Source organism: Cryptomeria japonica, chromosome 4, assembly GCF_030272615.1.
Source record: "Cryptomeria japonica chromosome 4, Sugi_1.0, whole genome shotgun sequence".
Taxonomy (NCBI): domain Eukaryota; kingdom Viridiplantae; phylum Streptophyta; class Pinopsida; order Cupressales; family Cupressaceae; genus Cryptomeria; species Cryptomeria japonica.
In genome coordinates this window covers 403952883-403974984 of record NC_081408.1, presented here as the reverse complement: position 1 = coordinate 403974984, position 22102 = coordinate 403952883, and the positions used below count along the sequence as shown (strand labels likewise).

The 22102-nt window shown below is 35.6% G+C and overlaps 1 protein-coding gene and 1 long non-coding RNA gene across 2 annotated transcripts; one reads left to right on the top strand and one right to left on the bottom strand.

Annotated features, from left to right (window-relative positions):
- Positions 1-12726: 12726 nt before the first annotated feature.
- LOC131074688 (cytochrome b561 and DOMON domain-containing protein At3g07570) lies at positions 12727-21467 on the bottom strand. Its single transcript, XM_058011372.2, has 4 exons — positions 20974-21467; positions 17523-17928; positions 16647-16930; positions 12727-13160 (listed from the first exon to the last, which is right to left on the bottom strand). The coding sequence occupies exons 1-4, from the start codon at positions 21166-21168 to the stop codon at positions 12873-12875; spliced, it is 1173 nt and encodes a 390-aa protein (XP_057867355.2). The 5' UTR covers positions 21169-21467; the 3' UTR covers positions 12727-12872.
- Positions 17124-21895, top strand: LOC131074689 (uncharacterized). The gene is made up of 2 exons (XR_009113104.2): positions 17124-17372; positions 21627-21895. It is a non-coding gene; the product is annotated as an uncharacterized LOC131074689 (long non-coding RNA).
- The last annotated feature ends 207 nt before the right edge of the window (positions 21896-22102 follow it).

Sequence of the window (22102 nt, the reverse complement as noted above, 5' to 3'; positions counted from 1 at the left end):
GATAAAGGTGATTTAAATAAATTATTTATTTAAAATAATTGTGCAACTTGTATTTGTAGGAAAATACAAGTGGGTGGAGGATAAAGGTGATTTAAATAAATTATTTATTTAAAATAATTGTGCAACTTGTATTTGTAGGAAAATACAAGTGGGTGGAGGATAAAGGTGATTTAAATAAATGATTTATTTAAAATAATTGTGCAACTTGCATTTGTAGGAAAATGCAAGTGGGTGGAGGATAAAGGTGATTTAAATAAATGTTAATTTATTTAAATGTGAGAGGTGGGATTTTGGGGGATTTAAATAAATATTAATTTATTTAAATGTGAGAGAATATTTAATTAAATAAATATGATTTATTTATTTAATTAATGGTCTGAATTTGGTTAAGTGAATTAAATCAAATAAATTGAATAATTTATTTAATTAATAGGAGAAGAGGGTTAAGATGAATTAATTAAATATATTAATTTAATTAATTATTAATTGATGGTTAAATAATCAAATAAATACTAAGTATTCATTTAATTAAGTGGACAGATTTATGTGACTACAATTATAATACTCATTCTATCACTTCCCACATTTTCTGGGTAAATTTGGTAGCTCTGAGAAACTTTCTGTCTAAAACTCTCTGCAAGTTTCATTTTTCTGCTCTGTACAATGAAAACATGGGCGGAAACAAACGTCGATACGAACCTAGTAGTTGCAAGGAATGGAAGCAGAAGGAGGAGGTCTGGAATATTTTGCAGACGGGTGGGTTTTCTAAATTTATGGAGAGAATCCATGGATGGGATGGCACGGTCACCAGTTTCTTCTACAAAAACTGGAAAAAGGGCACGTTGAAAATGGGAGACCAGTTTGTTGTCATAGATGAAGATCTTATCGCCCAAGCCACGGGTCTCCAAAGGGAAGGAAGCAACTTCTATAGAGACAAAAAAGTGAGTAAGGAGGCCATTGATAGATATCCTGAAACCGACAAGGAGAAAAAATGCCTGGTGAAGTGAAGTAAAACTTACTATCCCCCTAGGGTTTTTGTTAAACCTTGGCGGGAGGTCCTCTTTGTTATAATGCGCTATATTACATTGGATGGTAGATTTACTAAAGTATACGACTACCATTTTGTTTTGTTGAATCATTTTAGGCATAATGAGAAGGTTAACTTTCCTTATTTTCTATTATGCTCTATGAATGCCACCATTAAGGCCTATAAAGAGAACCCAATGGGGGACACTGCCATGCATCAAGGCTTAATGGTTCTTATTTATGACCATCTCAAGGCTAATCAGATTACCCGCCCGCAGCCCTCTATTGAGTCTGAGGAGGATGGGTCAGACTCTATTTTTTGTGGATGAGGGTTCCGACAGTGACCCAACGAGTGACTCTGAGGAGAGTTTGGATGACTTGGAATTTGAAATTGGTAAGAAGAGGAAATATATGAAAACTAGACCTTCTTCCTCAAAGGGAAAAAAACCTAAAGGCAAAATCCTCTAGATTAGCTCCTCCTCCTCCTCCTCGGAGGTCTCTGAAGACTCAGAGAAGGAGAAACCCCTGGGTCCTCTGAAAAAGAAAACTAAAGTCCATACTCAAACTAGAAACAAGCATAAGAGAAAGGTGGACAATGTGAAGGAGCTGGAGGCTCATAAGAAGGAAAAGATTTCGAAAGCTGAACAAAAACTGGAGAAGGTGATCATTGGAGAGGTTGATTGGGTTGACGACACAACTACTATTGGTGATACTCCAAAAAAGGAACAGGACAACTCCGGTAAGATTGATCTTCCCCCGAAGCCTCCTCCTAAGGGTATGAAAGGCTTTATGGACACCATGGAGTGGTTAATAACTAGTTGCAAGAAAGCTGTGGATGACAACAAGAAGCTCAGCCACATAATTCAGATTCTGGAAACTATCAACACTGGAGAAGGGAAGACTATGGCTGATTATATTGAGGACCTGAAAAATACTATTGCAAAAGATGAAAATATAAGAAACTCCTTCAACCCCAGATTTGAGAAAATAGAGAAAGACCTGCTGGAGAGGAAAACTCTTGCTGATGCTATGGATCAAATTATATCGGGCAATGTCAGTAAAGTCAGCAAAATTGAGGATTGCCTCAAGAGTATTGCAGAGAAAAGTTTAGACATCCTGAAGGTTTCTGCTGGCAATACTAAAACTCTCATCAACAAATTGGACGAGGAGAAGGATACCCAAGATATTGACCCTGACACTGAAGGCACATGAGATGCTCAAGGACCTAGAACTAAAACCAGAGGTAAAAAGAAAGAAAAAAAGCCTAATAAGGATCTGGATGATCTCAAAGCTGTTGCGGCCACCTATGACCAGTTGGTGAAAAAGGCGGAGGACCTTTTGAAGACTATAACTGTGTAGTGCCTTCCTAGTTTCTTTGTTGTTTCTTTCCTTTGTTGTCTTTTTGGTATGCTGGCTTTATTGCCAGTCATTTTGTAAGCGGTTTTTATGCTCTGGACTCTTTGATGACTTATCTTAATTTCCTATGTTAAAGGTTTCGGGTCCTGAAAACCTGTTTTTCTTAATTAATCAGAACATATTCCAAAATCAAACATGCAACTAAGTATTAAATTTACTTATTCTAGTTTTATAATTTAATTTGGTATTTTCCCTTCCCATTCTTAACTCTAAATCCTAGACTTTTATTATTTTAATTAATTGTCTTAAGATCTTTATTTGAAATGCATTTATTATTTATTATCTTACAACGTTAAACCTTACAAAGAATAATTCAAACTATTTTCCCCCTAACCCAACCATACAATCCTCCACTCAAATTTTTCTAGGATAAAGATAACTTTTTAATTGACAAGTAATCTTAAGAGCTGAATTTCATGATTTTTTGTTTTTCAAAATAAAATAGCTACATATATAAAAAAATAGTTACACCCCTAAAACAAGATTGGGGAACATGCTTCCAAGCTTAATCACAATCAGATAAATAGTTTATTGATAGATGTAATTTATTTTCTAATATCACATGTATATTTTTTATATTAGCATTATTTTCTCATAAATTAAATTTGGGGTTTAACTAGTTCCAATCGATGATGTCAAAAATAAGGGCTTCATTTTCATATATAACACATCATCCACCAAGGACCAATATAAAAACCATAAAAATTATTCAATTGATATGAGATTTAAATTTGGTATCTATTACCAAATAAATAACATACATACTCATACAACATGCAGCCATACAAAATTAGTGAATAATGCAGGAAATGGCCCACTCTGCCCTTAATGGCTCTCCCGCCCAAGAAATTTTGAAAGCCTCTACTGCCGCTGCTGCTGGGCTTGCCTTGCTAGCTTTTGTAGAGGATGGATCACCTCCCCCCTCCTGTGAGTGTTGGTGCCGTCGTGGATGCTGGTTCGGTGGGTCGCTTTGCTGCTGTTGGTGTTGATGTTGGGGGTGTGGATGCTTCTAGTGCTGTTGATGCTAGGGTCCCTCCCATACCTCCTTTTGCTGGTTCGTAAAGTTTTGCTTGCGTGGCCATATCTATTTCTCGTCCTCCTAAGGGGATTTGTCTTCTTACATGTGCCAAGTCCTTCCCTATGGCGGTTTGTGGATAATGGTGGTTTGTGGATAATATTGGTTTCTACCAACGTTGTGCATTGGTGTGCAGATTTGCTGGGTTTTGGTCTTCTCTACCAGACCTCAATTGTTGGGTGAGTGACTCCTAGAAGCCTTTGGTTGCTCATAGCATTGAGATTTTTCCTTGTGTTAAAGGATTTTTCATTTCTTCCTTTGCTTCTTCCTTGGATAAAGACTTGGTGTTGGGCAAGTTGTGGGCCTGGGGAGTTCACTCACTCACTCTCTCTCTTTGTCAATCCTTGGACAACTTTGTTTAATTCCCTTACTGAACCACTTAATGTGCATTTGGTATAGGTTCGCCTTCCTAATCTTCCCCTCCATTTTTGGTAGCATTCTTGTTATAAGGCCATTGGTAAATTTATTGGCTGTTTCTTAAAGGTTGATGATGCCATGTCTTCTATGGGGTACTTTTCCTTTTGCTCGCATTTTAATCGATGTTGAAATCTCTTCGCCTCTCCCTAGGGATGTCTTTCTTATGGTTGGGGATAGGCCATGGATTCAATCGTTGGATTATGAGGGCCTCCCCTTTTGCTGCCAGAAATGCTTCTCAATAGCTCATCTAGCTTCATATTGTTCTCTTGCACATCACAAAGGTACTTCTGCTTGGTGGAAGGATGCTACTACAAATCATTTGACTGTCAATGGCTTGGATTCCGATTCTATTGGCTCCTCTCAGGAGGATGATGTCTCCTCCCGAGATGAAGTTGTACCTCTCTCTACTGTTGAAGCTTCTATTGACCCTCTCGCTTCTACTATAGTGGCCTCCTCTGTTCTTGAGGCTTCCACCCCTGCTACTCTTGTTTTGTAGCTACGATCTAATCCTACCAAACCTTCTCTTGACGTTGTTCCGTTACATTAGTCTAATGCTGTTGATGACAGAAACTCTGCGAGGTCCTCCCTGCTCGATCCTTCCTTTGATGGTCAATATTGCCTAGACTGTGGTTTGTCACAGGCGGAAGGGGAAGTCTTCCCCCTCCCCCAAATCCCTCTTTGCCAAGGCCTGGATGCTTCTCCCCATCCTTTAGATAGGTTTTGGGCTGTTGTAGGTTGGATAGGTTTTCTGATTGGCTTGTCTAACCTTGGTTTGTTCGGGGTTCACACCCTTGGTTTGTAATCTCTCTTTACTGCCTACAAGTTGTTGTATTAAGGGTCAACACCCTTGTTTTTTTGCTTTCTTAATAAAAAAGATGCAACCATACACATATAACATCACATGTTATAAAAAAGATAAGGTTTTTGCTAATATTGAGCACTACATTTTGTATTGATAAAATTAATATTGTTCCCCAAAAAATAATTATGCTGAGAGAGATATTTAACTTCAAACTTAATAATACTAAACTTAAACATAATAATATTATAGTCCAAAAAAATTAAATATATGTAATAAATGATTTATTTTAATAACCGTTTTTTATTCCTTTGAAACACAATTTATCCATTTGATTGACACCTTTTTAATTTATAATGTGATCTTCATGTTCACATAAATTTATCTTTAGAGAAAAATGTTGACTATAATGAGTACTATTTCCATTACTTACACATGAATAGTGGATTACATAACATATAGTAAGTGCAATTATTTTAGGGTAGTTCATTAGATATAATTTAAAATGATGCATATTTTTTTGAGTATTGGGGCATTTTTATTGATAATGGTGAAAGTGCCTCCAACTCTTTTCCAATTCATTTTGTATATTTGATCTCTTGTTCCAATAAAAATATATATTTTCAAATGATGCATTTTGTGTAAGAGTTAGTATTTATCTTGTATTTTATTTGATTTTTAGTCTTTGTTCCCAACCAATTTGGATCCTACTCTCAAATATATTTGTTTCTAGTCTTGCTTTAAGATTATAAGTGTGGTCTTGAACTTGGTTTGGAATTGTATGTGGGATTGAACTCCAATTTCTTACATCAAATATAATCATGAGCCCTAGCAAACTTGCCTCCAAACTACTCATTGTCCATTGGCTAGAGTATTGCATAAAGGGGAAAATCCCTAGTTCATTTTAGACATCCAACAAGATCCACTCATCATCTCATAGGCAGATTATTACATCTAATAATACAACATAAACATTTATAATCATAGAATTAAACATAGGAATTTTTATTTTCACTTGGAAATCCTTCAAACTTATTCCAACTCATTGAATCAATCAAGAGGTTTGACTAAGGTGTAACTTGAGAAACCATATGACTTCCCTTACCTAACACAATTTATAATGACATTCCAATGTTTTTAGATATCAGAGGTGAATAATAATATGCAGAATCAAAATGTAAAGATCAAGGTCATATAGTATATTTAGAGCCATATAAACAAGTTCAAGGCCATAGATACATAATTGAAACATAATAGAGAAAATGTAAGTTTCTAGTCCATTGAAGCTTAATACTTATATTTCATAATTTTTTTTTAAGCATGACCATAAAGTGCATTCTATACTCCATCCGGGAAGCAATGGGTATCAAGAACACACTGGAGGAATATACAATGGCATCGGGACAAGTTATGAATAGAGAGAAGTCTCAATTGCTCTTCTTTAATACTAATAAGATGGTTTAGATGAGAATTGCACAACACTTGAATATAAAAGTTGCCGAGCTCTCGATCAAATACTTGGGGATTCAGATTGACAAAGGATGTAGACAATCCCAAATTTGGGATGATGTTATAAACACATGCTAGGTAAAATCAGAGAATTGGAAGAATAGGTGGTTGTCCCACGGGGGCAGAATAACCATGATTAAATCAGTTTTATCTGCCATTCCAATATACAGTATGTCCTGCTTCAAAATGTCGTTCATTGCTAGAAAAAGTCTGAACAATCTGCTCAAGAAAATTATTTGGGATGGTGCCAAAGACAACAGGAAAATACCACTTATCAACTGGGGCGCACTGTGCTTAATTAAGGAAGATGGGGGAGTCGACTTAAGGAGAATGGAGCTTCAAAATTCTGCCCTTGGTGCTAAGCTCTCCTGAAAAATGTGTAAAGAACCTCAAAAACTCTGGGTTAGATTGTTTCGAAAGAAATATCTGGACTCGAACGACCCCAACCGAATTCTCACAGTGGCCAATTCGGGTCGGGGCTCGGCTACATGGAACTTCCTATGGGATTGCAGACACATTATCACTGAGCATATTTCATGGCAGATCCACAATGTTTTGGAGAGATTCATGGAAATAATTTCCATCTTCTCTGAAACATTTGAAGATAAGGAGTGGATAAATCTAGTCAAGGATTGCATTGGGCGACATGTATGCAATTATATGGAAACTCATGAGGGCACAAGTGGTCTGAGAAAATGGAAAAGAATCAATATTGGTAACCTAGTATTGTGTGCGAAACTTTGGGAAGTTATAAAAGATAGGAAAATACCAGCCTCTAGAGAAGAAGATAGCATATTTTGGTGCGCCTCAAAGTCCAGGGAGTATATTGTCAAACTTGGATATGAAATACAAAGACAAAGGGGTACCTGTGATGCGTGGCCTCATAAACTATGTTGGAGTAATAAAATATTGCCAAAAGCTGGGGCATTCTGTGGATTGCACTACATGGTAGAATCCTCACTGGTGATAGACTTAAAACTATAGGCATCTCGAGTCCCAATCAATGTGTGATGTATTGTGCAGACGAAGAGACTGCCAACCACTTACTCTTCAGTTGTCCAGTGGCAGAAATTTGTTGGAACTAGTTCCTCGCCCAAATAAATTGGACTACGGCTAAGAATGAAATGCTCTTGGACTTCTTGCTTTCCTGGCCAATCAGACAAAGGCAAGATGGAGTGATCTATGGATGATTGGTCCATCTATGATTGTTTGGCACATTTGGAAGGAAAGAAATAGAAGAATTTTCAAAGAAACATCACTGTCAAATATTATGTTGATAGACAAAATAAAGGTGCAATCGAGGATGTGATAAATGGTAAGATACTAAACGACGGCCCTAAAATATACAATAACTGGGACAACCAAATGGAAAAGCATTGGTCTCTTAAAAGATTAGATAATTTTGCCCCCCCTTTGAAGTCTGTCGATAGAAACTCAGTCAGATGGAAGGCCCCTCCTAAAGATTGGACAAAACTCAATTTTGATGGAGCTAGTAGAGGGAACCCTGGGGAATCCGGTATTGGTGCCATAATCCGAGATGAATGTGGTAATATTATTAGTGGACTGTATGAAGGGATTGGATTTGCAACAAACAATGAAACTGAGATCCGAGCTCTAGAGGCAGGTTTATGACTCTGTATTCAGCAAAAGATCACTCATGTCACCATCGAAGGAGACGCATATTATTATAAATGGGGTTATTAAGTCAAACTTTCATAACTGGAAACTCAAAAAGTGGTTGCCAATAATATTCGATCACCTCAAATCAATCAATAGCTATGAAATAACTCATGTGTATAGAGAGGGCAATCAAGTAGCAGACTTTTTGGAAAACCTTGGGATTGAGAGGAATGATGGTCTTGTCTCTTTCAGTCATGTCTTGGCTGCCAATGATATCACAAGACAATGCTTGAAGGACTATTGTGTTTCCCCGTGACAAGGTATTGGATAACAAACCAACTTTAATTTGATTTGCACCTGATCTTGGGTTATAGGTGGCAGTGATATATGCCTCTGTAACATGTAGACGAGTACAAATCTGATTAAAAGAGGCATGGTGTCTACGCTGTGATCTCGATATCTAAAATTGACGACAGATTGGTACATCACATGGATATGTCTTGGCCTGTGCACTTAGGAAGTACTGGATGCAGTTTGGGACACATCTTCACTATGAGATTGCTTCAGTTCAGATTTAGAATGTGGTGGATTTTGGTAGAATGATGATAATTGGGATCTGGTACATGCTCCTTTCCATAAATACTTGCCAATGGATATGTTACATAGTGTTGTCTGTGTCGTGGTAGCGAATGGCTTATTTCGGAGATGTTAGCTGTGTCAATTGTAGCAATGCATTGGGAACTCAACTAAGAAATCTATTTGTCACTGAAGACTTCGTATATGATGCTATCCGGGGATTAATTGTCATCGGTCTCAATTTCGAATGATACTGGTGTGATGCTACTATTCTGGAGGTGGTTCTTATGCCCTTGATCGATGTCATAGAATTAGGGGAACGTGCAGTGGAACTTTTTGATGGCTTTGTGAAACCATTCATCGCGGACAATGTGGCTAATGACATCCTAAGCCTAGATGAGGGAACCAAAGTGAGCATATTAAAGATATATTTCCAGGTTGAGGATTCCCCGTCCTTGGAACCAGAGGATGCCCCTGAGGAATCTGATGAGGACAATGGTGGTTCTATGGATAGTGATACCAGGCATGAGTTGGCCTAGTAGGAAGTGTGGCTAGAGGAGCGCGAGGGACTGAAGGTGTTTGGGGGGAACGCATGGGAAGTGTTCCGGTGCGCGGTGTTCAATGGAGACATGGCGCCCTTCAGAAACTTGACTGAAGCTACGGAGTGGTGGCTTCCTGAGCGGTCCACCAATAACATCATTAGTATTGGAGAATATGCGGCTGTGATTTACCAAGCATTAAGTGGAATTTGGTTGGGTTGCCTGCTGTCTTTTGGGGCAGACTCTGTTTTTTGGTTGTGGCTCTCTCCTCTTTGTTGAGTGGTCAAGTTCTATCCCTTGTTTGATTTGTAAAGGGTTTCAGGTCCCTTCAAAACCTGTTTTTCACGTAATAAAAAACATTGACATAGTTGATGCCACGATTGTGGCCTCTTTCGTCCATGTGGATTCAACTCCAGTTGCTCCTGTTTTGCTGCTCCTTTCTTCTCCTGTTGATGCTGCTATTGTTTCTACTCCTGATGATGTCCCTCTGCAACAACCTATTGTTGTTCTGTAATAGATTGTTGTTGTTCTATAGCACTCTGTTAGCACTACTGATTGTAACCCTACAAGGTCCTCGCCCTAGACCTCTCTCTTGATCGTCCTAATGACAGTATCGCTTGGATTGTGGTTTGCCAGAGGCGGAAGGGGAAGTCCTCCTCCAAACCCCTACTTGTCATGGCTTGAGTGTCTCCCCCCTTCCTTGAGGTGGGTTTGGGTAGTTGTCAGTTTGACAGGTTTTTTCCCTTTTCACTTGTCTAGCCTCATTAGAGGTAAAAATCCGTGTTCTTGGTACTTTCTTAATAAAAAATATTGACATAGTGTGATGGTTAAGTAATGATGTTGTTCCTGTGATCAAGGTTCAAACTCCATTGGGGTATTATTGTTGAATGCTTATATAGTGGGTGACCTCATCGATTCATAGCTCCAAGTCAAGAGCGTTCACCCCTTCAAAAACTAATTATATAATAACATAAAAGTATATAGAATAATCCAAACATCTCTATATGTAATCTTTTATAAACAAAACAACTTTTAGTATTTCTAAGTATTATTAAATATATAAATTGTTAAATATAAAATGTAAAGTATATATGCAATATATATGTTATTGTTTAAAACTTCAAAAATTATATATTATATAGAACTTTGCATATATTCTATTATTATTAGTTTATTTAAACATTATATATATATACTTTTTGTAATATAACAATTATTTTATTTTTGAAAATTGCTTGTCCTCAAGCAATTAACAATTCTCCCAACTGAGAAATGGATTCAAAATTTCTCCTGCCTGCTGCTCCTGCCCGCTCCCCTACATTTGCTCTCCTCGATGGTGACTCGGACTTGGTAGCCACCAATGCTCTTGGTCGTGCAAGTCTCTCCTAGGTGTTGGTGGCTACTGAGGGCCATCGCCTCGGCTCTGCTCAGGTGTAGCGGATTCCTGCCTCAAATTCACGCAGAGGGGGAGGCAGGGGGTTTATCCTTGTCTCCTATGCCGCCTCTATCAATGTGAATAAGGACTCCGATAGGGAAATAGAGAACAAGGTGAAGGTTTTTACGAAGCATAGTGCCATCTGTATATTCAAGGGTATTTGGCCCAGCCTCCCAGAGTTGCATAAATGGATCTCTCATCACTGGGACCCTCTCATTTCTGGTACAGTTCACATATACCCTATGGCTAAAGGTTTTTTTGTTGCTAAATTTGAGAATGCTAAGGATAGAAGAAAAATTCTATGTGAAATTTTTTTCTATGAGAAAGATAATATGTCGCTTTTGGCCAAACCTTGGCACTCTGATTTTAACCCCCTTTCTGAGAAGTTCAACAAAATTCTGGTTTGGTTTCGGCTTCCTTACCTTCCTCTCCATTTGTGGGCCGATTCTCTCTTTGAGGAAATTCGTGATGCTATTGGGAGTTTCATTATGGTGGATAATGAATCCTTTGGGTTGTATTATACTACTTTTGCTCGCATTCTCGTGGAGCTAGATGTGTCTAAGGGACTACCAGCTGAGATTGTCATTAATTCCTGTTTTGGCAGCTGGTTCCAAACTTTGGATTACGAAGGTATTCCTTTCAAGTGTCGTAGATGCTTTAAAACTGGCCATGCAGATGGGAATTGTGGGCTTGAGAAGAAAAATCTCGTGGCTTCATGGTGGTCGGGGGCCTCATACCAACATTACACGATAAAGAAATCTTTGGACTCTTCTACAGAGTCGCTGGATGCTTGGGCTTCTACTATGGCTAGTTCGGTTTCTTTAATGGCAATGAAAGATTCTTCGGATGCCACAAAGGATGTTTCTGTGATTAAAGATGCTGTGATACAAGATGTTGCTGTCTCTTCTGCTGAAAATGGTTTGCTGTCTCTTACCCTGCCGGCTGCTTCATCGCGTGTTGATACAACTTTTGCCCCATCTGCTGGATGTGGTCGTGTGTCTACGACGGTTGCTGCTCCCTCTATTGCTGCTCTTTTTTCCATTCCAGATAGATCGGTGCTAGGTTCTTCAGATTGGTCTATTGCGGCAGTTAAAGTTGAAGAAGGATGGATTACTATAGAGGGGAAGCATTTAAAGATGTCCAAGCCTTCTTTTGATATGACTCTTCATTCGCACAAGGCCAGTTGTAAATCTTGAGGGCCCTTGTAGTTTGTTGTTTGGGTTGGTTTTTCTGGCCCTGTCTTTGGTTGGGTTGCCTGCTGTCTTTCGGGGCAGACTCTATTTTTTGGTTGTGGCTCTCTCCTCTTTGTTGAGAGGTCGAGTTCTATCCCATGTTTGATTTGTAAAGGGTTTCGAGTCCCTTCAAAATCTATTTTTCACGTAATAAAAAACAATTATTTTATTTTTTTATTTTTTTTTAAATATAGAATTGATTATGTTTAGAGCTATTAGCTATCCACAATCTATTCAAATATTGAATGTAGTTTATGGATTTGATTGTGTAATTTTTTTTCAAACATCAATTTTTCAAATCACATTGCTTGATTCATCATCAGGATGTAGAGAGCTCAAGGAGTTGTAAGATCATGGAGTGTGATTTGAAACGTTGATGTTTACTTTTTTTTTACACAATCAAATCCAAAAACCACATACAATATTGATTATGTTTTAATTTTTAATTTTATTTTTAAAAAATATATTTATATTTTATATATTTTTTCGTGTCTTATATATATATATATATATATATATATATATATATATATATATCAAGATAAATATACTTTAGCATCTACAATTACAATGTACAAACAATTACTTTGTTGAAGATAATTGATAAATACAAATAACTAATTTAACAAAAAAAAAACTGAAATACATAATATTTATTTTAACTATTTAAGAGTTATTTTGAAGTACATTTCTAAGATATAGAAGAGCCCCTTAAACTCATCCATCCTTTTTCCCATATAGCTTATGCAAATAAAATAATTCTTAAATAAATAAAAATAAAATCATTTATAATTTTAATCAATATATACATTTTAAAAATAATTAGATTAATAACAATGAAATCTTTTCCAAAATGAAATGCAGTTATGTATAATTAAATATGACTAAAAACAATCAATTTATACAATAAATAATAAAATATTTGAATGTATTAATTAAGAGTGAATCATAATGTGTATAATTTCAATTTCAATTTCCTATATTTTTAATGAGCATGATTACATTTCACTAAATTTTCCACTATGTTTAATGAGCATGATATCGTTTCATTATATATGAAATATAAAAAATAAATCCAAATATAGATACACAAGTTTCTCACTCCTTTTAAAAATATGTATACAAAAGAATAAATGTCTGATAAATTTAAATAATCATCTAAAACTGTTATAGAAATGTTTAACTATTTTCCTGTATTCTACAAAATAGAATTGTGTTATACAAAAACTTATATATGATTGTCAAAGGTTGGCGAGGTTGAAGGAGGAATCTTTGTAGTTTTTTGAGGAGTTGAAAGAAACAATTTTATCTCAAGAAGTAAAATTGATAGAGCAAGAAGTCCGAGTGCAATGCCATAACCAATGTTCCATGAACTTCCGGCATTTGCCAAATCAATTCCATAAAATATATTTGCAATACCCAAAATAAGGAGAATCCGCCCAAACCAATGATGGTACCAATTCCAATATTTTCGAATTTTTGAATCTTTTTGCGGCCTTATAAATAATGCAGCTACCTGAAATTGCAACAAAATTTTATTATCATAAATGATATAAATAATAAATAACAATATTATTTGTTAAACACAAAAATAAATTATAAAAGAAATAACAATTTGATTCAAATGTATTATAAGATTTATTATATTTTAAAAGTCTTTTATAAAAATCAAAATATACATAACAACAAAATCTAGCATTTGATAAAGGTTCTGTAATAATCAAACACTAATATCATAGACCATTAATAATATCTACGTGATTTAATAAATGGACATCCACATCAAACACTACATGATTCAATTGTGGGAACACTACAAGATAACAATGTTGTAAGACCAAATAGGACCAAGACTACATAATTTTCAAACTAGATTTGACACCCTTAGACCTCTATGCTAAGAGTGAAATAACAAATTGTGAGGTTTCAAAATATTTTTTAAATGACCTTTCTTCCTCTTATGCACTAAGGTCAAAGAGACATTGTCATTCACAACAAAGAGTTTGGCAACTATACGAGGATCAATGTACCTCTCACCAATGTGATATGATTTCATAGGAGGGGAGTCTACATCCATCATATCAACAAGAGACTCCATATGACAATGAGAGTCTTGAGTATTTCTTTCTAGGGTAGCGATCTCTAGTAGCTATAAAAATGGGGCTTTTGAGACTAGTAAATAATAAACCACCTGTCTAGTAGAAGTAAACAACCTATAATCTAAAGGAGTAGGCATGGATAGATCCAAAGGAACTTCCAAGTAGTGCGAAAACAACATGGTAGAGGGAGAACCACTAAGAGAAACATTAGCCATACATTGGTGGGGGAGAGCATCATTCCATCATGAAGCTACACCAATAACCTTATGTTTAGAAGGAAGAAAATCTACAACCAAGTGCCCAAATGTTGATAATAGAAAGGTAAACCCTCATAGTTCAAATGCTGAATCTCTAGGCGGTCTACCACCTAAAGAAAAATAGTTATAGGGAGATCCTTAGATATGTCAAAATCCACAAAGATATTAACAAATGCTGCATCATAAAATATCGAAGCAGCTAAATTAGATGTCAAATAACTACCCAATGCATTAAACCAATAGCTTCATAGCAAGACTCTACAATTGTAGTAGGATCTTGCACATCCCAACTCAAACATGCATAAAATTAAAGATTCAATGTCAATGTTAAACAATGGATATTATAGCTATGAATGTGAGAATGTTGACCCTAGACAAAAGTTTGACATTAAAGCATGACATCATGGTCATAGACAAAATAAAAACCTATAATGAAAAACCCCTAGCATAGGGGTAAATAGATATCTATATTGACCTCATGGAGGTAACTCCAAGAATCTTGAAGCTAATATTGGAGCTCAAGGACTCTAGGCCAATGCTAATTAAATTTGTAGATAATTTTGGTGTACAATCTCCTAGTCATGTTTTTGCTTCACTTAATATTTTTTCTAGCCTTTCAATGATCACAAAAATATGAAACATGGATAATCAACCCGAGGAACCCCTTCTTAGTTATCCTTGAAAGTTTGAACACTTGAATAACTTAGGATATGGGTATTGGTTTTATTCTTGTGTCAAAAAACTAAGAATAATATAGTTCTCATGTTTATGTTCAAATTTAAGTTTTGAAATTGAAAAACTGTTTTAACTTTCATCCTTACTACATTTTCAATGACTACCTTACTAAGAAATGCCTATAAAATTAGTTTTTATCCTTCTTCTGTTAGTTTAGAAAAAGAAAAATATTCTAAAGCACCCAGATTCTCACACAAGTATTCAAACACTTCTAGGTGACCAAGAGAACTCCATTTTTCATGTAGGGAAACAAACATCTTTGAAGATTGTAGATTGGGAGTCTAAGTAGAGACAGTAAAAGCATAATTTTCTTATGATTTCTCTCCTCCATAATTTCTCTCATATGATCCTCTCATTTCATCCTTGAATCCATAGATTTCTCGTTTCCCATTCTATAGTGAAACACTATCCTACACCCCTCTATTCAAACACTTACATTGCAAATTTATAGTCTATTTCCTTTCATATGAGGGCTCCTTTTCCTTATTTTTATGATCTCCTTCAACTACTCTCTATCACTCACACACCAACATAGCCTATAATTATCCATAGAGGTTGTGTTTTAGGAATCCCAATCTTTGAACACACCACCATTAACACTTTCACCAGGTTTCACACACTTATATCTTCCCATAGTGTTACTATTGAGGCTAAAAATGTCGTCTTAGGAGTAATAACTAGGGTATTCTACCAAATAACACACCCTTTTCATCTTCTCCCCAAATTCTACTAAAAGTATTTTGATTCTAAAGTGCAACATATGGAATTTGCAAGTAGGAAAGCTATTAGAATTTTTTGGTGACCAATTGAAAAAATTGAAGACCTTTTGGTACTAAGACATTAGTGCCTAGGAAGGTCACTGGTCCCAAAAATTTTCAAGCAATAGTATCCAAGGGTGGCAACAATGTCAATGCATGCTAGACAATGAAATAAAATTTTATCAACCATCAACATTAGATTTTCAAAACTTCTCACAATGAGATCGAAATTTTCTATGACCTTATTTTTTGCCCCTTGATTCTTTTTTTCACCTAGATCTAAATATTTTGTAGGTGCTTTTGTTCCATTTCTCAAAATTTTCCATAGCTTAATTCTATTTCCAATTTTAGTTTCTATCTCTTGTACTTGTTGTCAATTAGGTAAAAGTATTCTCAATTTTAAATTTTGTTATATTCTAATTTATTTCATAGTTCATGTAAAAGAAATAATTAACCTGACACTAAAGTGAAACACACATTTAGGAAAATATGGTAGGTCGAATTCTATCTTATATGTCTTATGTGCTACTACATGGTTGATTTATAATCATACTAGTATAACATTTGGTAAAAGTATTCTCAATTTTGTATTTTGTTATGTTCTAATTTATTTCATAGTTCTTGTAAAAGAAATTAACCTGACATGAAGTGAAACACACATTTAGGACAATATGGTAGGTCAAATTCTATCTTATAGGTCTTATGTGCTACTACATGGTTGATTTATAATCGTACTAGTACAACATTTGTTCAAGAAATAAATCATGTGTGGATGGAAGGACAATTATCATACAAGTCAACTCGTCAATTCAATCCCATGATAAAGTCAAGGTCAACTAAGTGATTGGTCTTTTAGACCCACAAAATTAAAAATGACTAAATATTATGTTGAAGTCCTCAAAATAGGACACTACAAAAGCAAAATCAAGGTTCACAACTAGGAAGATTTCATGTCCCTAAAAGTAGGAGTGCCTTGGTCTCCCAACAAACACTCAAAGCTCCCTCCTCTTAGTGTGAATAGCTCAAAAGGGCATGCATACAAGCCTATGTGTGTGTATGTGTATGTACACATGCATATAATGCTCCCATAATAAGAATACTTGTAGAATCAAATAATTAAAATGGATGAAAATCAAATAGGGGAGAGACAAACCTGAAGGGCTCCTATTGCGAGCATAATTATTCCAATAGCTTTGTGGGTATCAACATCAGTACTCAAGCGGTTAGATAGTTTAAATCCCAAAGATATTCCCGCAATGCCAAGGATGAATCCAGCCATTTGAAATCCAATATGTAGATAGAACCAAGCTGGATCCCATTGTCGAAAATGTCGAGCTATGATGACACCTAGAGGAAGAAGAATACCCCAACCTATAAGACCTAGAACTCCATGACTTTTTCTAAGGTTGTCTGTAGAGCTTGATTGTGATGATGCACCTACAAAACAAAATAAAAAGAAGAAATAAATTATATTATAAATGACCAAAATTACTCCATAAAAAATAAATATCACAATTACAATGAAAAACTATGTGAACTCAACTTCATAATTTTGAGTAATTTTTTTCTCACCTATATTAACTTTAATTTGAAGGTATCAAAAAAATATAAAAAAAATGCTGATAAATTATTAAGTAGTTTTAATACTTTCAGAACACTTGACAAGAGCTTTAGAAAAAACACCATTTATGGAATATGTTTCAACAAGACGTGTCTCGATCATTACGGGGGAACTAAAGATTGTTCATACAAGAATTGGGGTTACTTATAAGCCCAATGCATGGATATAAACATGGATGTTGAGTAAAGCCCTAGGGAGGACTCTCTTATATTAGCTATGGTGGCCTTTCTGTGAAGAGACCTTTCATGTAACCCTGAGGTAAGATTCATGAATTTTTTCAGTTTCTTTGAGTAATATGATACACATCTCTTTAAAAAAATTCTGTGCCTGAAACAATGTGGTATAATTAGATCTGTAAACCAAAATTTCTTAAACCCCAAAGCAAATTTGATGAGCAGTCCAGAGTACCTGTGGAGAAGTCAAATACAGTTGCAACTTTTGCCTGATGTTCGGTCAATCTGTAATTAGAATCTGGGAAACTATTTTGAGGTCCAACAGCATACAGTATATTTGCCACTGTAAGTGGTGTACTGAATTGTAGTTGGAAGGCCAAGTAAATAGTAGATCCTTCAACAATAAGAGTTGTGTAGTTATTAACTATGTTCAAGTTCCCCTGATCTGGATTAACTGCCTGTGTTGATTGGCCTCCAAGATAATACTGTTTAACTGCTCCAGAACCACTTTGGTCTACCCAACCCACGATTGCACTAGACCCCACCATGGAACCACTGCTTGAAAACCCTATTCCGATCCAGCTTTGCCTGTTTGTTGCAGAGAGTACGAAGCTCCATATATTTGTGCTGTTCTGTGAATACTGCAATAAAATAGGGCATTTGGTTCACAATTCACACAACTGAAGCAGAAATAAAAATATGCATAGAAATCTATTGCCAATTTCAGTACAAGAACAATTTTTCCATTCATGACAAAGACTGAATTCTGCAACATTTGTAACGATTAGAAAATATTAATTGTGATAGATGAAAAAGCGCAAAATTACAGAGCACCATCCCACAGCAGACAAAATTAAATAAGGACAGGGAAAGTATAGTGAGAAATCACCTGTTTGCTATTAGCCTTTAACACAAAACCTAGCCTACACAAACAACAGGGAAAAACTACGCAAACACACCATTCATCAAGTCGATGGATAGCCCTCGTCAGCAGACTTTGAAGATGCATTAATGAATGGGCATAATTAATTGAGGTGGTGCAGGTAGAAGTCCAAGCGCATGAATCAGTCAAGCATTTGATCTGCTATTACACCAAAATTGTTGGGCAATTATCTGTCCTAATACAATTACTTCTCCAAACTTCAGATTTGAGACAAAGGCTGCCTGAGTAGTTCAATTAATATTGCTGGGTATGCAGAGGTGGGATTATTGGATTTTACCATTCAATTAGCTGGGTCAATCCTTCCTGTGATAAGGTGTAATTCTAAGTCACAGGAATCGGGTGGCCTCTGGCTTTGAATACCCTGCTGGAGAATGTTTTCACAGAAGAGCTTTGAAAGAATCGTTATGCATGAATTAACTACAGTTTAACATTTTAATGCTAAAATGACAATTTTATATAGAAAAGAGCATATAAATCTGAAGACAAAGCAGTTGATAGATGATAGAAAACCAATTTAGAACAATATCACCAAAAGAAATCTATTACACCTATTTTCACTTCCCAAAAATCAGAACAATTTACCCTTAGGTGGGTAATTCTCTAAGAGGAATAAGGACTTTGACTCACTCTTTGGAATACTGGAGTTACGATCTAATCAGGAATGGAATGCAGAAAGTCATACCCAGCAGAAGAGGATCTATTACATTGAATTTTATCACTCTAATGAAATGATGGTATTTAGTAGTGCAAATCAAGATCTACAACACAATACAAGTTGCCTTTACAGGATTATCTTAAATAATTCTGCCCCATCTTCCCTCTAAATAAGGTCCTTTCTAATTGATACATGACATCTGGGATGAATCATAATATCATTCCAAAAATAGTTTTCCCCTGCCATACAACAGATAGAAGAGCAAGTACTGCCTTGTCCTAATCTCCAAGTTGCCTGGGAAATCCCTAGCCTTGGGCAACCGGTATACATTCTGCTTTCGAAGAAAATCTCCACAGAACAACCTTGAGCTCTGGTATTCTAATCAGTCTCAGACTCTGAGATAGAGATTGAGCACTTGGCCTCACTAACTCAAATTGAGGGAAAAAAAAGAAGTCCCATACTCCAAAGTCAAAACTTGGTCAGAAGAAACAAGGGTACCACCTCGAGGTGTGGGATTCTCAAGGCTATGCATACTAGAAGCTTAGTTGGAGGAACAGGGGAATCCTTAGATGGATTGGTAAGATTCGCTCCAATCTAATTCATGAAAAATAGGGAGTATTACCTCAAGGTAATAGGTGGATTGGCATTATCATCTATATATAATCCAAGTTTGATCCTAAGCGGTTCCCATATTCCCAAGTAGGCCTGCTGAACAGGTTGGAACCTATAAATTTAACTTTACCTTCATCAAATTAGTAGCCTAGTACTAAAATTTGACAAAACTGTCATTCATTTCTTAATTGCCTCTTACACAATATAAATCTATTATGAATTTTACAGTTTTTTTTAACATAATTAAATTGTTGATGTTATCAAAGGGTGGTTGTGGTTTAATTGGTTGAGTACAATTGATGGGGGTAATGGTATGTTTCTGGATTACTCTATCCACCAAGTTCAAACCCCCAAAAGTATGATATAAGGAATGAGGCTGAGATTATCTCATGGGTGATTCTGACGGAATGGATACGCCCCTCAATCCTTGACTGTCAGTAAAAAATTCATCAACATAGACTCGTGCTCCCGTACCAAACATCATGGATGACTTTTACTGAATGAATACCCTTTCAATCCCTTCACTCAAATCAAAAAAATTTAAAAATATCAACATAAACTTACACTTCCATACCAAATAACAAAATAATTTTATGAACAATATAAAATCTTTTTCATAAAAAGATTGCTGATATTCAAGTGGTTTGCCATATACAGGCAATCCATTAAACCTTAAAACATTTCCATTGGCATGGCACTGCAAACTATTATTCATTAACAAGAAGAAAATTAAAAAACATAATGCTGAAAGTAGACATACGCTTAAGACATAATTGCAACTACTCCAAACAGGACTGCAATGCAGGACCGATTTACCAAATGGTAAAGCAGAAGCATTCAAGCTTGAAAAGACTTGTGAGTTCCCAGTACAGGTATCAGACTGGCCATTCACAACGACCAGCACAGTGATTCATTTCTTAATTATCTCTTAAACAATATAAATCTATTATGAATTTTACATCTTTTTCCATATAATCAAATGGTTGATGTTATCAAAAGGTTGTGGTTTAATTGGTTGAGTATAATTGATGGGAAAATGGTATGTTCTTCGATTACTCCATTTATCAAGGTCAAACCTCCAAAGGTATGATATAAGGGATCAGGTTGAGATTATTTCGTGGGTGACTTTGACGGAATGGATACCCCCCTCAATTTTTGACTCTCAGTTACAAAAACATCAACATAGACTCATGCTCCCGTACCAAACGTGATAGGTGACTTTGACCGAATGGATACCCCTCCATTCTTCACTCTTAATCAAAAATATCAACATAAACTTGTACTCCCATACCAAATAACAATGTAATTTTATGACAATATAAAATCCTCTATAAAAAAGATTATCGATATTCTAAGTGGATTGCCATATACAGACGACCCATTAAACCTTAAAACATTTCCATTGACATGGTACTCCAAACTATTATCCATTAACAAGAAGAAAATTAAAAAACATAATGCTGAAAGTAGACATACCCTTAAGACATAATTGTAACTACTCCAAACAGAACTGCAATGCAGGGCCGATTTATCAAATGGTAAAGCAGAAGCATTCAAGCTTGAAAAGACTTGAGAGTTCCCAGTACAGGTATCAGTCTGGCCATTCACAATCACCAGCAAAGTGAAGATGAAAACCATCCTCTGAACCAGCCATTTCTCAAACTTCATCATAGATAGCTGATCAGCAAAGAAATTCCAATTGAGAAATTGTGTTTCTCAAATCCCACAAATCGCACCGGTACAGACCATTTATAGACTATTTTCTTCACAATGCTTATCATAAGGGATATACTTTAAGAAAGAGTCAAATTATTAAAGAATAGGCGTAGTTGGTAAGTAGAATATGTGTTATCACGAGTTTGTTTGGAGTAGGCGTTACCATGACAACAGCTAAGTATAAGTGGATATATTATATACTTTCAACAACTCCATCATGAACTAAATTGGCTCATCGAATAAACCAAGCAAATTACGTAATCATTTAAGAAAAAAAGGATTAACAGAAAACCTTCCAAGGCAAACGTATTATGGTGGAAAGGTAAAGGCAGACATCTTTTTTAATTTTTTTTGGTTCAAATCGCTGTCAATTGGACTTAACCCATGTTCTGGAATTTGATGCATGAAACCAGGGGCTTTTCCATTCAACGGTGACTTGTTCAAAGGCTGTATTATATGTGAGTTTACCATAACTGCTCTTTAAAATATTGTAAGGGTACCTAATGTTTTTTTCCCTTTTTGGATTATTTTGGTTGGTACGATCGATATAAGTGGTATGTATCTGTCAATGTTGGTGGTTACTTTGATCTTATCTTTCATATTCCGAGAGATGAATTTCGATCAGTTAATTGTTTATTCCGTGACAAGATCAATTCGATCAGTTTTCCTTAGACAAGATCAATTCAATTCTTTAGGTGTGGATGAATTTCGATAGTTAATTGTTTATTTCTTTATAAGATCACTTTTTTTTAAAGACGTGAATAAGTTTCAATCATTAATTGTTTATTTCTTTCCAAGAACAATTTTTAGGTGTGGATCTAGTTTACATTTTGGATATAAATTTGACTTTTAAATTTTCAAATTCAAATTTTTGTCTTGATTTATGACA